At 40.6% G+C, this 15,252-nt stretch overlaps 1 protein-coding gene across 1 annotated transcript; it reads right to left on the bottom strand.

Moving 5' to 3' along the window:
- Window positions 1–10,606: 10,606 nt before the first annotated feature.
- fnta (farnesyltransferase, CAAX box, alpha) lies at window positions 10,607–15,012 on the bottom strand. Its single transcript, XM_049586588.1, has 9 exons — window positions 14,836–15,012; window positions 14,271–14,356; window positions 13,953–14,067; window positions 13,595–13,699; window positions 13,199–13,325; window positions 12,824–12,972; window positions 12,469–12,531; window positions 12,011–12,203; window positions 10,607–11,207 (listed from the first exon to the last, which is right to left on the bottom strand). Exons 1-9 carry the CDS (start codon window positions 14,961–14,963, stop codon window positions 11,043–11,045), a joined length of 1,131 nt encoding a protein of 376 aa, XP_049442545.1. The 5' UTR covers window positions 14,964–15,012; the 3' UTR covers window positions 10,607–11,042.
- Between the last annotated feature and the right edge of the window lie 240 nt (window positions 15,013–15,252).

Genomic DNA, 15,252 nt, shown 5'->3' with positions numbered 1-15,252 from the left:
GCAGTAGGCGTGGGTCGCTGAGGATGTCGACAACATCAACAGCAACACTGAACCCGTCACCTCACATCTTTTGACCCACACACACACACACCAGGCTACAGCAACAAAACCTACACCTTTTAGTCCAGCCTTCTGTTACAGTATTGTATAATGTCCACACTTTGCTGATCAGCAGATTCAAAGCAATTTTCACATTTGTTGTTCCATAATGTGGGCGTTGTGAAGCCTTTGAGACTGTAACTGTGATTAAGAGCTATACAAATAAACTTGGACCAGGCCAGCACAGAAAATGGCTTCAGTTAACCCACAGTGAGAGCAGTCACAGGTACGCAGCACCCATTTTAGTCCTCGGGAAAACTACTGGATTCAATTGTCCGGCAAATTTGATGAAGCAGAAGTTGTTAACAGCATATGTCTTTGATCAGGGCACAAGGAGAGCACTGCTTACCTCCATAACACAGACAATTTCCCTGTCATGGTCACAAACTTGGAAGATGCTGCTACTGAAGAGGAAAGTAATTCCCGTCCTAATAGGTAAGACTGCCACACACACACGCACACACACACACGCAAGACTGCAACAGCAGTGTAAGAAAAACATGATCAACCAAACATAAACTCGGCCCATTCAGAGTCCTTTTCCCCTTCAAGAGCAGCTTTTTAACTTAAATCACTACAAGTCACAGTGTGTGTGTGCAAATGTGCATGTGTCTGCATGTGTGTGTGTGTGTGTGTGTGTGTGTGTGTGTGTCCAGACCCCCTGCCTCAGCTGTGCCAGGAGTCAGCTGTGAAGGGACTGGTTCGGCATCTGAGATGCAGTTTTACGGCAGCAGTTACAACAGCGGTGACAGGTCAGCCTGTAAAATCCTGTGTTAGCCTATAAATATTAATGAATCTAAAGCAGTCTCCAGTGTTGCTGGCTGGAGCTAGGAGGGACTCAAACTATGTTTATCTCAAAGAGGAATTGACTCAGAACTATAAAGAATCGATACAGAGGCGCAGGACCTGCTCAGCCAGGATGAGACAGGGGACAGGGCCTGTCAAATGGGCAGGACTGCGAGGAAGATGAACAAAGAAGCAAGGCGGTCAGGGGGCCGGAGGATTATTTAAAGCTGCACCAGTCAATGTTTATATATTAACAGTGGATCAAATGACAGAAATTCATCGCTTAACTCTGCAATTCCCCTCAGTTCTCTTCTCGTCACCTCAGCCTCTTTTAGCTCATGGTTTTGGTTTTCCAGCCCACCACTTCTGCTCCCATTGACACCCAGGTTGCTGTTTTTAGCGGAAACACTCTGATAAACCAACTGTACACTACCCATTGAACTCCAAACAGAAACAACCAGACAACATTAGCAGCTAATGTTAGCAGCAAAGAGCCAAATGTTTTTTCTAAGGATGTATTGGAGACCAAAACAGAACTACAAGCAGTGCAAATCCAACTTAAATTCATAAGTTTTGTCAGAAACACGACCCCAAATAAATACTAATGTTTGTGTCAGCTGAATTTAAAGGTATTCTATGCCATTGTCAGTTTGTTTGTAAGCACAGCATTTAAACTTGGTCACTCTTTCCTACATTGCATGGGCATACACTGCAGTCTTCTCTACTGTTGTAGAAACTGTTGTGATAGAAATGCTGATACTTGAGCAAGCCAACAAAGCTAACCCCTGGCACGTACCTGTCCAACAGAAAACAGGCCAACGCTGCTCACCAGCAAAAGTGACCCCAGATTCACTCTCATTTTGGAACAAACTTGCCGTTTTGTCTTGCTATATTTGAGTTTTTGCAGCACTCTGTCCATGATTTTTATACCCTCCTCTTGGATGTGTGCTGCACCTGGTCGCTCTGCTTTTATAAAGTACCACTCTCACCTGTGCACTGTTATTGACTGGAGGTTATACGCCCCAAAACATCCCGAACACAGTAAAATGAGAAAATACAGGCAGAGGGCAGAGTCCCAGCAGATAAATACACAAACACATTTCTAGTGGGTCATACTGTATGTGATGACTGAGAGGGATTACTTCTGTATGAGTATAGATTTTGTTAGGAAAATCCAGCATACTATGCCTTTATTAAGCAAAGGTTTGCTAACACGTTAGCCATATGAACTTCATTTCATGTTATTTCATGTTTGGAGTTTGCTCTGCTGACCCCAGGTGGCTTTAAGATAATTGTGGCATATCATGAAATATTCCATTATTGTATGATAATTGATTTTTTAGGTTCTTTTCACTGAATGGCCTGATATATCTGTAGGTTTCCCTTGTGCAGCTACTTTTTGACAAATGCTGAAGTACTATGTGGGTGGCTGTGGCTCAGAGGTAGAGCGGGTTGTCCACCAATTGGAAGGTCGGCGTTTCGATCCCCGGCTCCTCCAGTCTGCATGCCGAAGCATCCATAAGCAACCCCAGTTGCTCCCAATGGCTGTTCCACCAGTGTGTGAATGTGTGTGTGTGGCAAAAAAACTGAGTAGCCGGTGGCACCTCGTACTATGGTAGCCTCGGCCACCAGAGTATGAATGTGTGTGTGAACAGGTAAATGTGACTTTTAGTGTAAAAAGCGCTTTGAATGGTCAGATGACTAGAAGGCCCGATACAAATGCAGATCTATTTGCCATTTGCAGGTCCATTATCATCTCCAGTAAAAGCTCCTTAAATGATTGTTTGACCCTGAGAGGAATAATAGACCGTAGGAAACACTGAATGTTTGCAGCTCTTTTTAGAATAAGAATAGAAAAATACCATGAATTCTGAGATATAGTCAGTGGTGGATGAAATACCTTAAGGTCACACTTGTGTAAAAGGACAGATTTCTTAACAGAACATCACTTTGGTAGAGGTTAAAGTCACCTGTTAGAGTATTACCTGAGTACGAGTCTTAAAGTATCTGATTTTTACTGTACTTATGTATCTAAAGCAATTTTCTGATATTAAAGGTACATAACTATTGAAAGTAAGACAAATACAAACACATACACATAAATGCTGTTAATCAAAAAGCAACCAGTCAGAATTGTGAGATTTATAAAGTTTATTTCCCCGTAACATACACCACCTTTAAAATGGAGCCTATATTATACTTGAAGAAAACAAGGTTGTTCTCACAACTTTAATATAAGGATTTGAAGAACAAAATCCCTTCGCCCCTCCCCCTCTTCCTTAACTACTTTGTAGTAAGTAATTAAGAAGCTTGAGGGAAAATGCAATGGAGTGAAAGTTAAAGCTGACAGAAATACAAAAGAACTCAAGTATTATTTTGTTATTTTGTGAGTATCTGTACTTCACTTAACTCTTAACACCACTGTGTACAGAATGAAAAACACAATATCCCTTAAAATACTTTGGTGGTCTAAAACTACCACCATTACCCAAATATTGATGCTGTCACCAGTGTTACAAGCACCATTATCTGCCACATTCTGAAAGAAACCAAAGCAAATTTGTTAAATTTCTCCTCATAATCTCAATCAAAAAAGCCAATTTAACTATACTCTTTTTCCCTGGCAATTTTAATTTGCTCTACTCAGTGTGATAATAGACTTCATCACTCAACTACACATTTTCAATTGATTTCCTTGGAGTGACTTTTAATCAAAGAGCGTCTGGTCAACTATATTTTTCAAAGAGTAAAGGGCACAAAGGGCCATGCCAACCAAATCCAGGAAATAGAATTAAATCATGAAGCCTAACAACAGTTAATGTGAGAACAGATTTCATTCAACATCCCACACAGTTCATTTTGTTATGCTTAAGTAAAGTCAATTATAAACCATCCTTCAGGCATTAAGTAAATTACTTCCACATTCAGGATCATCATTGTGATTGTTCCTCTACTGCGCCTTAAAGAAGATTAATAGTGGTATTTGTTTAATGGACATCCATGTTCTTTTCCTTCTCTGTTCACGAGCAGTGCTGGGATGATGATGGTGATGATGATGATGGTGATGGTAATGATGATGATCACACTACGACAGTGCTTCATTAGTAGGAAGGAAGAGGTGTAATGATGGTGATCAAATGCGTGAGGTAAAAACACAGTCAACAAGGAAGATTTTCTCTGGTGTTTTGTCTTTCATGAAATAGTGACACTGCAGATACAGACAGGAAATAGGTTAAGGGTGTGACATGCAAAGATCTCCTATGTTTATGTTTTCTTTAAAGATCGTCCCAAAGCAGATTTAGCATACAGTGCATAAAAAACTCATCACACGGATTATTTCTTTTTTTAGACTTCTACCACTGTGAACACACTGTTACGCTTTGTCAGCCACTGCCAGTTACAAGCTCACAAGCTAGCAGACAACGTAAAAAAATAAAAAATGCTACAGTAACTACACTTAGCGTTCTGATACATCTGCTAGTCACCGATTTTGGTGCACAACAGATGCTTCATTTGAGTCTGGGTCTGACTGAGGCTCAAACATGTATGTATGGCTAAAACTCTCAGATGTTTCCTCTTACACTAATGCAAGCCATCTTGATGCGCCATTCTCCCATAGTCAGACTGATCGCCACACTTTGTTTTAGCAACAGAGAAAGCAGAGAGCAAAAGCAAAACCAAGCACAAGCAGAAGTGGTGCACGGGGCGGTAGACCAGATCCAGAATTTCTCAAGGAGGGAAAAAGAGTTGATGTCACTCCAGCCCCTCTTCAATTATTTTTTTACTTTTTATGTGGGTTAACTATCTTTTTTTTTTTTTTAATATTTTTTGGGGTATTTCAGCCTTTAATCGATAGGACAGACAAGTGTGAAAGGGGGAGAGAGAGAGGGAGTGACATGCAGCAAATGGCCACAGCCTGTAGTTGAACCCAGGCCGCTGCGGCAACAGCCTTGTACATGGGGCGCCTGCTCTATCCAAGCCACCGACGCCCCTGGGTAAACTATCTTAAACAAAATATAAAACATAGCAGAGTATTTTTCTACTTTTTTTTTTCAACAGTGTTTTTACTTAAAAACATATCTAAGGGAAAACTTTGAAAGTCTAGTGTGTATGATTTAGTGACATCCAGTGGTGAGATTGCAGACTGCAACCAACTGAAACTTTTTGCGTGCACCAAACGAAATCGCAAATGGCCCTATGCTAGCGTGAGTGTTTGATTTGTCCGTTCTGAGCTACTGTAGAACAACATGGCAGACACTAAGGAAGAGGAATCGCTCCATCTGTGGATATAAATGGCTCCTTCTAATGTAACAAAAACACAATGATTCTTCTCTTCTTCTTCTTCTTCTTCTTCTTCTTCTTCTCATTTTAGGTGATTATAAACTAATGAAAACAAAATTATTAATAACATATTCCAGTTCTGCCTGTATATCCAGCAGCCTGGTGATCAGGTTTAAGTGATATTAACAAGAATGTGACGTGAAGGCTCCTTTAAATATGTTTAAATTGTAGTAATACTACTACTATAACTTTCTATGGATGAATGAAATGAAGTTGTGAGGACTAGAACTTTGTTTAAAGAATAAGGCGGATTCCCAGCTGACATTGGGCGAGAGGCAGGGTACACCCTGGACAGGTCGCCAGACTATCACAGCGCTAACAAATAGAGACAGACAACCAGCCACGCTCACATTCAATTAAGGGTCACCAAATAACCTATAACAGGTAAAAAGTAGCACGCACATACCCAAAAAATTTTTTATGCTAGGTGCTGGACCAAAAGGTAAGTATGAAACCCAATAGACTGGGTACCAACCTCTACCGCAAAAGTACTGACAGGAACTCTATTCTTCATGGACAATCGTTTCATCCCATCCCTCTCATAAGGAGTTTACCTGTCTCTCAGTTTAGTCATATCCGCCGCATTTGCAGCTCGGATGCAGATTATCATGCTCAAGCCTCTGACCTGGAAAAACGTTTTCAAGACAGACAATATAAACATGAATGGGTGGCACAAGCTCGTAGCCGCTTTGACTCTGTTTCCCAATCTGAGTGTCTGAACAATGTTAGGTCTAGAACAACTGAGCCTAAAGTTAACTGTGTGATCCAGTACTCACCTCTGGGTAGAGAATTTCAAAACATTATTCAAAAACATTGGCACATTATCAATTCTGATCCTTCACTTAAATGTTTCTCCACACCTCCTCGAGTTGTTTTTGAGACCTCCAAACCTTAGAAACATGTTAGTGAGAGCATATCAGCCGCCTGTGACTCCACCACATTTTTTACAGCCTGTCCCCTCTGGGAATTACAGATGTGGCAACTGTACCCAGTGTAATTTCACACAAAAAACCTCTACTTTCAATCATCCACGGAATGGCAAGTCTTTTAACATCAAGGGTGTTATTTCCTGCAATACCCAAAATGTTATTTATCTGCTTAAGTGTCCGTGTGGCCTGGCGTATGCCGGTAAAACCACCAGACCTCTAAAAACTAGAATCTCAGAATATAGATCTAATATTAGAAATCATGATACCAGAAGTCCAGTGGCAGTGCACTTCACACAATCCTCACATAATGTCTCCTCTCTCAGATACATAGGTATAGAACTAGTCAAACAGCCCGCACGCGGTGGTGATATTAACTCTCTCATACTTAGAAGAGAAGCTTTTTGGATATACACCCTGGACACTTTAGCTCCCAAAGGGCTTAACGTTGATTTTGACTTGAGGCCTTTTTTATGACGTGTGTGTGGTCCGTGCGCCTCATTTCTATGGATCTAGTAATTTGTCATTGCCATGTTTCTAGGATCTTGTCATTTGTGATTACATTGTTTCCTCAGTAGCTGGTATGATGTTGGATTTGATTTCTTCCTGCTACTTCTGTTTGAGCCATGTTTCTCATATTGTCTGTCGCTGTGTGATATTTATTAGAGACGCCTCTACAGAACATATTTTTTGTTCTCCCCTTTTTTAATATCTCATAAATTTATGATGGTCTTCACCTGATGTTCTCTTTATGTGATATTTAAAACGTGTGGGAGTTGTATATATTGTGTACATATTTATATTTGCACTGCAGGCTTTATACCTGCGCATTTTCTTAATAAGTGCTTTAAAGATTTTCTTACAGAACCTTCTTAAAGTATCTTTGTAAAGTGGTATTCCAGCATTGTTGCATTGAACTGCATTTAAAGATTGTTTCTCATCAATCAGAAACATATTTTTCTTTTCTGTTTTTTTCTTTCTTGTTTTATAAATTACGTTCATCGTTCCCACACCTGGGGTTCACTTACTTACTACTATCAGGTGACCCTGAGGGGTTGGGGGTGTGTATATATGGCAGGTGTATTCACATTCACTTAATGTCTGATGAAGGGCAGTTGCCCGAAACGTCACAACTACAATGCATGAATAAATTGTGCAAGGAGCAGCTTCTGGTGTGCGGACTTCATCTTTTTATTTCACCAAATAACCTAACCTGCAAGTCTTTGGACTGTGGGAGGAAGCAGGAGTACTTGGAGAAAACCCACGCTGACATGGACAGAATATGCAAACTCCACACACACTTTTTTTCTTGTTGTCAGCAATTCTGTGTAAAAAAACAAAATAACATTCCACTTCCTAACTCCTGTCCGCAGCTCTCAGCCTCAAGCCCAGTAGTTTTTTCGTAAAAATGGGCTGCACATAAAATGTTTAATTTAAAAAGATGCTTAAATAAATTCTTGAAAGATCTGGGTGCTATAGGTTTTAGCTTTGTCACTCAAACAGGATTACATTTTGCAAAAGTGCATTAGCTGGGGAGTATTTTCAGCTACACATTGATACACATTTTGTGCACCAGTGAGGCACCTTAACAGTGCGTGTGGGACCAACTCAAAATTAACTACAGTGCCCGTGTTCATTGTAATGAAGGAACATGTCAGCCAGTGACAGTGTGACTCGCTGATGTGTTTTTAACAGACAACAATGGAGCTGTATGGGGCAGAGGAACAGGATGTATCAGACTTTAATCAGGCACACACAGTGCTCATGAGTGGAACTATTTTGATGTTGGCTTTTCAGTGGTTGTGTTGATATTAAGAAAAATAATAGCATCAGCCTCTGAACACATGTGGTTTGCCATTTCTTTGAGTATTTTAAGCAAACAAGAGCCAAACTACTAGAAAAGCTAAACACTGTTTCCCCCAAATACTCAGTTTTTAATTAAGTGAGCCTTTAATTTAATTGAATGTGACACTTTTTGTGTTATATGTTCCTCGTGGGGCTTTTGGCTGAGTTAAATAGAGGGTGAAAAGAGGCGATTTTGAATGCTTTCTAATATGGGTTGAGTCACCTTAGCTTGGCTGTGTGTATTTATGTGTGGAGTGTAGTGACACCGTTTTGTAAGTCTTTCCCATTTAAATTTGCTGTATGTAAAATTAAATTTTTTGCTCCAGGTCAGGTGTGAATGTCTTGGTAACAACCTTTACACAGGATATTAATTTCTTCAATGTTTAAATTGCCAGAGATGATGATTAGGGCATTAAATTCTCTCATGCCAAATTTGCAGTTCCCTTCATCTCAGATTCTACTGTCTCTTATTTTATATTGAAATCAGAAAATACAGTATTTATGCAAATATGTTCCCCCTCGAAAATCAACCATGTGCAGTGTGCTTCTGGTATCAATGCTCCTGTGTCTCAGTGTTACAAATAAAAATAAATAAAACATGTGGCTGAGTCTATGGTAAACGGAGAGGCTGCAGAGTCCCACACAGGATTAGCTGCCTTTTCCACCATTTAGAAGAAACAGATGTCTCAGAACCGGGCTGGATCTGATCCAGGACTCTACACCGATACACTGCTCTCCTGTTAATCCACCATGAGTCTGTGCACACGTCTTTAAATGATAACTGCTGTCATGGACATCACATACGGACACCAGAACAGACAGATTATTGGCAGCAGTTGCTCTTCTTCACCTGTAATTTAATAACTCCCATAGCCTGCAGATTGCGAGGGAACCTGGGTGGTTTGTTTGGACTTGTTCTGGGTTTAATTAGTATTTTAATTACACACTGTCTGGGACCCTTTTTGTTTTTCGGTCTAGGTTTACCCACCAGGGAGACCTGTCCTCCAAACATTGCTTGAAGTGATGCAGCAGGTACCTGATCTGTTTTGTTTAATAAGTTGAAACAGTGTGGCCAACATTCATATTCAGCTGGCAGCCTGGATACTGTGTGTGTGTGTGTGTGTGTGTGTGTGTGTGGCCTGATTTGTCATTTTAGCTCTGTAGCTGCTTTTAGCTATGTAGCTGCTTCAGACTCATTTACAAAACTGCAGCATTTCAGTTAAAGGGACAGTTCACCCCAAAATCAAAGATACATATTTTTCCTATTACCTGCAGCACTATTTATCAATCTAAAACTTTTTAGTGTGAGTTGCAGAGTGTTTGAGACATCGGCTGTAAAGATGTCTGCCTTCTCTCTAATGTAATGGAGCAAGATGGCACTCAGCTTGTGGTGCTCAAGCACCAACAAACAAACAAATACATTTGAAAAACTCAACAGCAATGTCTCTTTCCAGAAGTCATGACCTGGTTACTCAAGATAATCCACAGACCTTGTTGTGAGCAGTTTCATGTAGGAACTATTTTCTCTCTACCAAACTACACCCATCAACCATATTACTGCATAGAAGGAAGAGTGCATCTACTGTTAGCTCACTTAGCACCACAGAGCTAGCAAATGTTACAGCTCAGCCAAGGAGGACGCCATTAATGTTTACATCTCGCACCGTCACAAGCACGATACTCTCGTTCATGAGTAGATGCACGCTTCCTGCTGTGAGGTGATGGATGTAGTTTGGTGGAAAGAAAATAGCTCCTACTATTTGATTTCTGGAGAGAGACATTGCTGTTGAGTTTTTCCCAAAGGTATTTTTTTCGGCACTTTGAGCACCACAAGCCGAGTGCCACCTAGGTCCATTATATTGGAGAGACAGCAGACATCTCTACAGCAGATATCTCCAACACTCAGCAACTCACACCAGAACAATCGCACTACATGTAAGAGGACAGATAGTGTTTTTTACTTTGGGGTGAACTGTCCCTTTAAACGACAAGAGGGGGGAGATCTTTTAGTGTTGGCCAGTATATTAAATGAATCCCATCACTGGCACTGTTGTATCACACTGTCATGCGGCCCTTATGCTCAGTCATGTCATAACTGCTGATGACGTGATGGTGCCAGTCAGTGTCCTCCACACTGAGGAGGAAAAGCAGAGAAAAGCAAGCAGTCATCTCAAGCATCAAGTATTTAGAGAAGCTGTAATTACACACTGCTGGCAAACTAACTGCTTGGTTAGAAACTGGAGGGATGGATTGTGTTGTAGTGTCAGCAGAAGTAGAAACAGCTGCATCTAGTGGAGTAAATCCATTTCCTAGCTCTGAGGGAGTCCAGGGCATGAGGCTGCAAATGTCAATACATGTGCTGTATGCGCACAGGCTCGCTGTTGAGTTCAGTTTTTTCTCCTGGTAGCACAGCTCAGAGGACCAAACGGAACAAATCCCGCCCCATACCAAGAAAGTTGCTCATTTAGAGCAACGAATATAGATTCAGGAAAAGGGGAAAGCTGTGATGTTGTGTGACTCATTGATCAGAATGCAGCAGCATAACACTGCATTATCTCTCATCTGTTTTAGTGTCAGAGATGAATAGTTTTACACAACACACTCAGTGTTACTACAAACAGTTTTATTTTTATGCTTCATGATGCAAAACAGAATTACATGTATTCTCTGACTGACCAAACCAAAAAGTCCTGCAGGTGTCATATGAAGAGTGCGTTTACATGCATACTAAGCTCCACCCAGTCTTATTTGGAGATGAGTGTCCGTTCGAAAATATCCTGTTATTTGGAAAATGTAAGAATTATCACAAAACTAACATAAATTATTTTAAAAAACAACACAAAGAAATACAACAAACATGTCAGAAAGCTGTTGCTAGTGTGGATTTTTTTTTCTCTAATCAGATATTAACAGATGTGAACCATCTCTGAAAATCATTACAGAATCAAGTGTGCATGAAAACATAGTAACAGGGGTTTATCAGTAAATGGGGACTGCTGTCAGATTTAAATGTTCAAAAGACAAAAAAAATACAGATGTACTGGTCTAGCTTGTCTCCTGCTGCCCGGACGCTGGGACTGATGGTTCGGGATCATCTCTCGGAGGCTCGTTAGGGGCACTGCTTCCAAATTTGTTCTTTAAAGATCGTCCCAAAAACAGCCAGTACTCCTTGCGGACTGTGTCCTTCTCATGTGCCAGAAGTTCACAAATCTTCAAAGGGGGAAAACAAAGACAAGAGGTCAGAAAACAACAGAGCAATCTTCAGTTTATTTCTAAAACAAAATAATCCTGATTTCTCAGACTTAGCGGCAATCGACAAAGATTAAATATGTATTTGATATTCAGTCATAATCAAAAAGCTGCAGCTATTTCACAGCCCTCTTAGAGGTATTACCAGGGGACCTCGTGTCATCACATACGCACAGGATAAGTGAGGTCTGTATTTTACTGAAATTTACTGACATTATCCCCTGGATATGATGGCACAGTCATTTGTGATTCCACTTCACACAACACAAACACTACACAGCACCACTGCTAGTGATGTACGGTGTTAACCTCCATTTTTGTCTTTTTAAATGTCAGTTCAACAAACAGAACTGATTCTGCCACACATTGTCACTTTCGAGGTTTCGCTCTTCTGATGGATTCAAGCTGACTCTTTTCGTGAATGGGTCACCATGCTGTGTAGCGAGAAAAGTGAGAGGAGCCTCCAGCACTCAAAATGCTGTCTTCTTTCATTTATAACTGCCAACTCAGCCTCCATAATCCTCCACCAGGAAAGAGGCAAAAAAAAAAAGAGGTGAAGAGAAAACAAAAAAATCTGAAAACGACCCCTTATTACCCAGATGCTGTTTTGCACAGAACTTAGTTTTACTTGACAAATTACCAACATGGCAGATTCACATGGGATTAAGATGACAGACAACCTCTGCAATTAATTCAAATTACTGGAGGTCCCTAGGTAATGCTAGTGCCATGCAATTAGGGCTTTCCTTTAACAAAACACTCACTTCTAGAGCCTTTCTTAAAGTTTCCATTCGTTCCTGTTCCACCGCATTTTCGTTTTGGCTGCTGCTCTCCAAGGCGTCCTCGTAGCAATCAAATAGAAATGCTAGAAGGTAAGAGGAACAATGAGTCTCCTTCAGCTCAAGGACCCTCTCCAGCAGGCCCGGTGCAGACGACAGACCTCGGTCTTGCAGCATCCTTGGGAAAAAAAAAGAAGGGGGATACTGTCAGTGAGCTTTTCAATTTTTAATAACCGAGTCTCAACTTGGTTTCTCTCCTGCTGTAAATCATATATTGTGAATGTCTGAATGGGGATGGCACAGCAAAATATTAGCAATTTCACCTGAGGAAGTCTCTTTTAGTCAGACTGAATAAAATGAACAAATACACACAAATACAAACATCTTTGTAGATTTCCAGGGGTTTAGATATACTTAGACTTAGCTCATATGTTACATCTTACCCTTTCAAATAGTTCCATGCGCTTTCATTGTGGGGAGCCTTCTTGATCTGGTTGAGACAGTACCTTACACAAGGAGAGGAAAATTAGTCAAATGCATGCAGCAAAAAAACAGCTGAGGCAGCAACAATTCCATGGTTACAACAACGAACTTTTATTAGTCTTTATTTCAGCAATACAGATAATTATGCTGAACACCTCTTAAATGCTGTATTTGACTTTTGGGGAATTGTATTGTCTTAACAGAAAAACATTTACAATATATCTTTGAATGTAAAGACAGAGATCCTTGATCCAACTTAAGGTGGAAATTAACTTCTAACTCCAAATCGTCCAGACGTTTAGCAAGAGTACTCACTGAATCTCTCTTTCCACTATGGCTGGATCAGAGAAGCCTGTAGTGTGAGAAATTACAAAATGCCTCTGGTTCCACGCAGAGTTATTCCTCACATCTTCTTCCAGCAGATTTTCCACAAACTCCAACTCATTGTCCCACAATTTGTACTCCTGCAAAGTAAATAAGACAAATGTTGGCATCATTCTCATTTATGTAATCATGTAGTACTTTTAGTGTTGGCCCTGCAATGCATGAGCAAAAACACTCAAACAGCACATCAACAAACAACTAAATGAATAAGCGATTCATTCTGGCAGAGTTGCTCACTGTGGGCTGAAAACTGGATCTGGAGCCTCATTTTTGAAGCCAAACTCTGCTAAGAGCTCCAACACCTACCTGGATGACCCACTGTCTGTGCTGCCAGGCGTGGTAATTCTTTGCATCTTGGCTGAGAATGTCCGCAATAAACTCCAGTTCCTCCGAGGGGTCATTCAACCACTCTACCACCATACGTCTGTGATGCCTGGAAGAGGAATTCAGAGAACTGGTCTTATTTTTAAATGTTTTCAATGTAATGAATCATTGTAGAAAAACCTTGTTTCACCTCTTTTACTGAGAAAACCATCTATATTTACGAAAGGTTAACAAAATATAGAAATTGCCATATACAGCGCTTTTCAAACAAATACTCAGGTCCCTGTTCATGTATACTCTCTTAAGTAATGTCACATTATTTAACAACTGCTAGGCCTACATAAACACATGACCTGGAATGAATTTCCCAGCACTCACCAGACTTGATAGTTTTTGGGTTGCTCCTCGATGATGGCAGTTATGTACCTCATCTCCTCCCTCAGGTCCTTTGACAGGGCTTGCAGCAGTACTCGCCTGTAGTGCCTGCACATACCCAAACCCAAGAGCTGTCAGTCAACAGACACACTGCTCCTACTACATTCTGATACAGACAGTAAAAAATGTGTAATTTATAAGACTGCTTGACAAGTGGTGAGAGTGTGACATCAAGGACAATTCTACAAACCATGATTTTAAACAAAAAAATAACCTCTCTTTTTTGGTTGCCCATGATGTACAATTGAACACTAACTAGTTGACATTCATTTTCCATATTTCAAACATGCACTCTGCTCACCAAACTGTGTAATTGGCTGCATTTAGCTCAATGGCGTCTGCTGTCAAGGCGAAAGCGCGGTCACTTTTTTCATCATTCTTCAGGAGTGCACGGAAATAGTCATACACATCTGAGACTGTTGGGAGAGAGATATATGCAGTGGTTATAAACATCAACACAGGTTTGACTTTAACTACTACTGAGTAATCTTTTGGTCTTATGTCTGGGGTATATGGTGAAGTTATAGTTATTTTAATAATTAAGTTATTACAAGCTGTGGCTCAGGCATCTGCATCCTCTACGTTTCTTGCATTTCTTAAGCAAAACCAAAAACCTTACACTTTTCTGAGTAGGCGATCTTTACAACAGGATTTGGCCCATCATCCTGAGGAACAGGCTCCAGGTCAGCCCACTCCTTTCTGTCTCTGAAACACAAAAACACGGGGGTGGGATTCCTGGCTGCTAACCTAAAAAAAAATCTGCCTTAAGGTAGCTTAAGTTGCTAGCAATTCTTACTGTACTGACTACATTGTAAAACAAATTCAATAATGCCATAAAGTCATAATTAAATAACCAAGATATACACATTTCTATCATTAAGTTTCCTAAATTCCCCTCCTCGGCAGGGGTGTGGTGACCTCACAGAAATACCCAGTCAATTAGCATAACACTAATCCAATAACTAGGCTAATTGTTTCAGGTTAGCTGTTGAATCCAGTTACAGTGCTGTAACCGTTGTCATGGCATTTATTTACAATACTCACCAAAACAACAGATAAAGTTATCAAACATTACCATGTTATTACAAACTAAAGCTAATGGAACAAGTGTTAACCGTTAGAGCAGCTATCAAGCTAACTGTTAGCCACCCAAATATTTATGCAAAATGCTAACCAAACACTACCTGTAAAATATATATCGAGTCGGGTCCGTAAAATAATCATCCTCGAGGTGGTCCTCAGCCTCTACGTCAAACTCTTTGTCGTCCTGAATTTCTACAGAATCATTTTGAATTTCCTCGACACCTGACATGGCTTACTTTGTAGCCGCTAATCCCCTCTGTAGTCCGCGAGGAAGGAAAACAACGTCATATCCGGTGTAGAGTAAGCTGCTTTTAGGAGCTGCGGGAAATATTAATGTCTAACCAAAAACAGCCGTTTGATAAAATAGAGTAGAGTTGCGGAACCACAGCGACGGTAGGTGTAAAACAAACAGGCTGACTGACGTCTGTGGAAATGTTCAGGAATTCAGTCCCGTAACCGCTGACATTTTCTCTGATACACGGGCTGCCGAGATGAGACGTTCAAGGCACAGACAACAC

Source organism: Epinephelus fuscoguttatus, linkage group LG9 (genome assembly GCF_011397635.1).
Source record: "Epinephelus fuscoguttatus linkage group LG9, E.fuscoguttatus.final_Chr_v1".
NCBI classification, from domain to species: Eukaryota; Metazoa; Chordata; class Actinopteri; order Perciformes; family Serranidae; genus Epinephelus; species Epinephelus fuscoguttatus.
The sequence above is the reverse complement of the archived record's forward strand: the minus strand, read 5'-3'. Positions and strand labels throughout refer to the sequence as shown.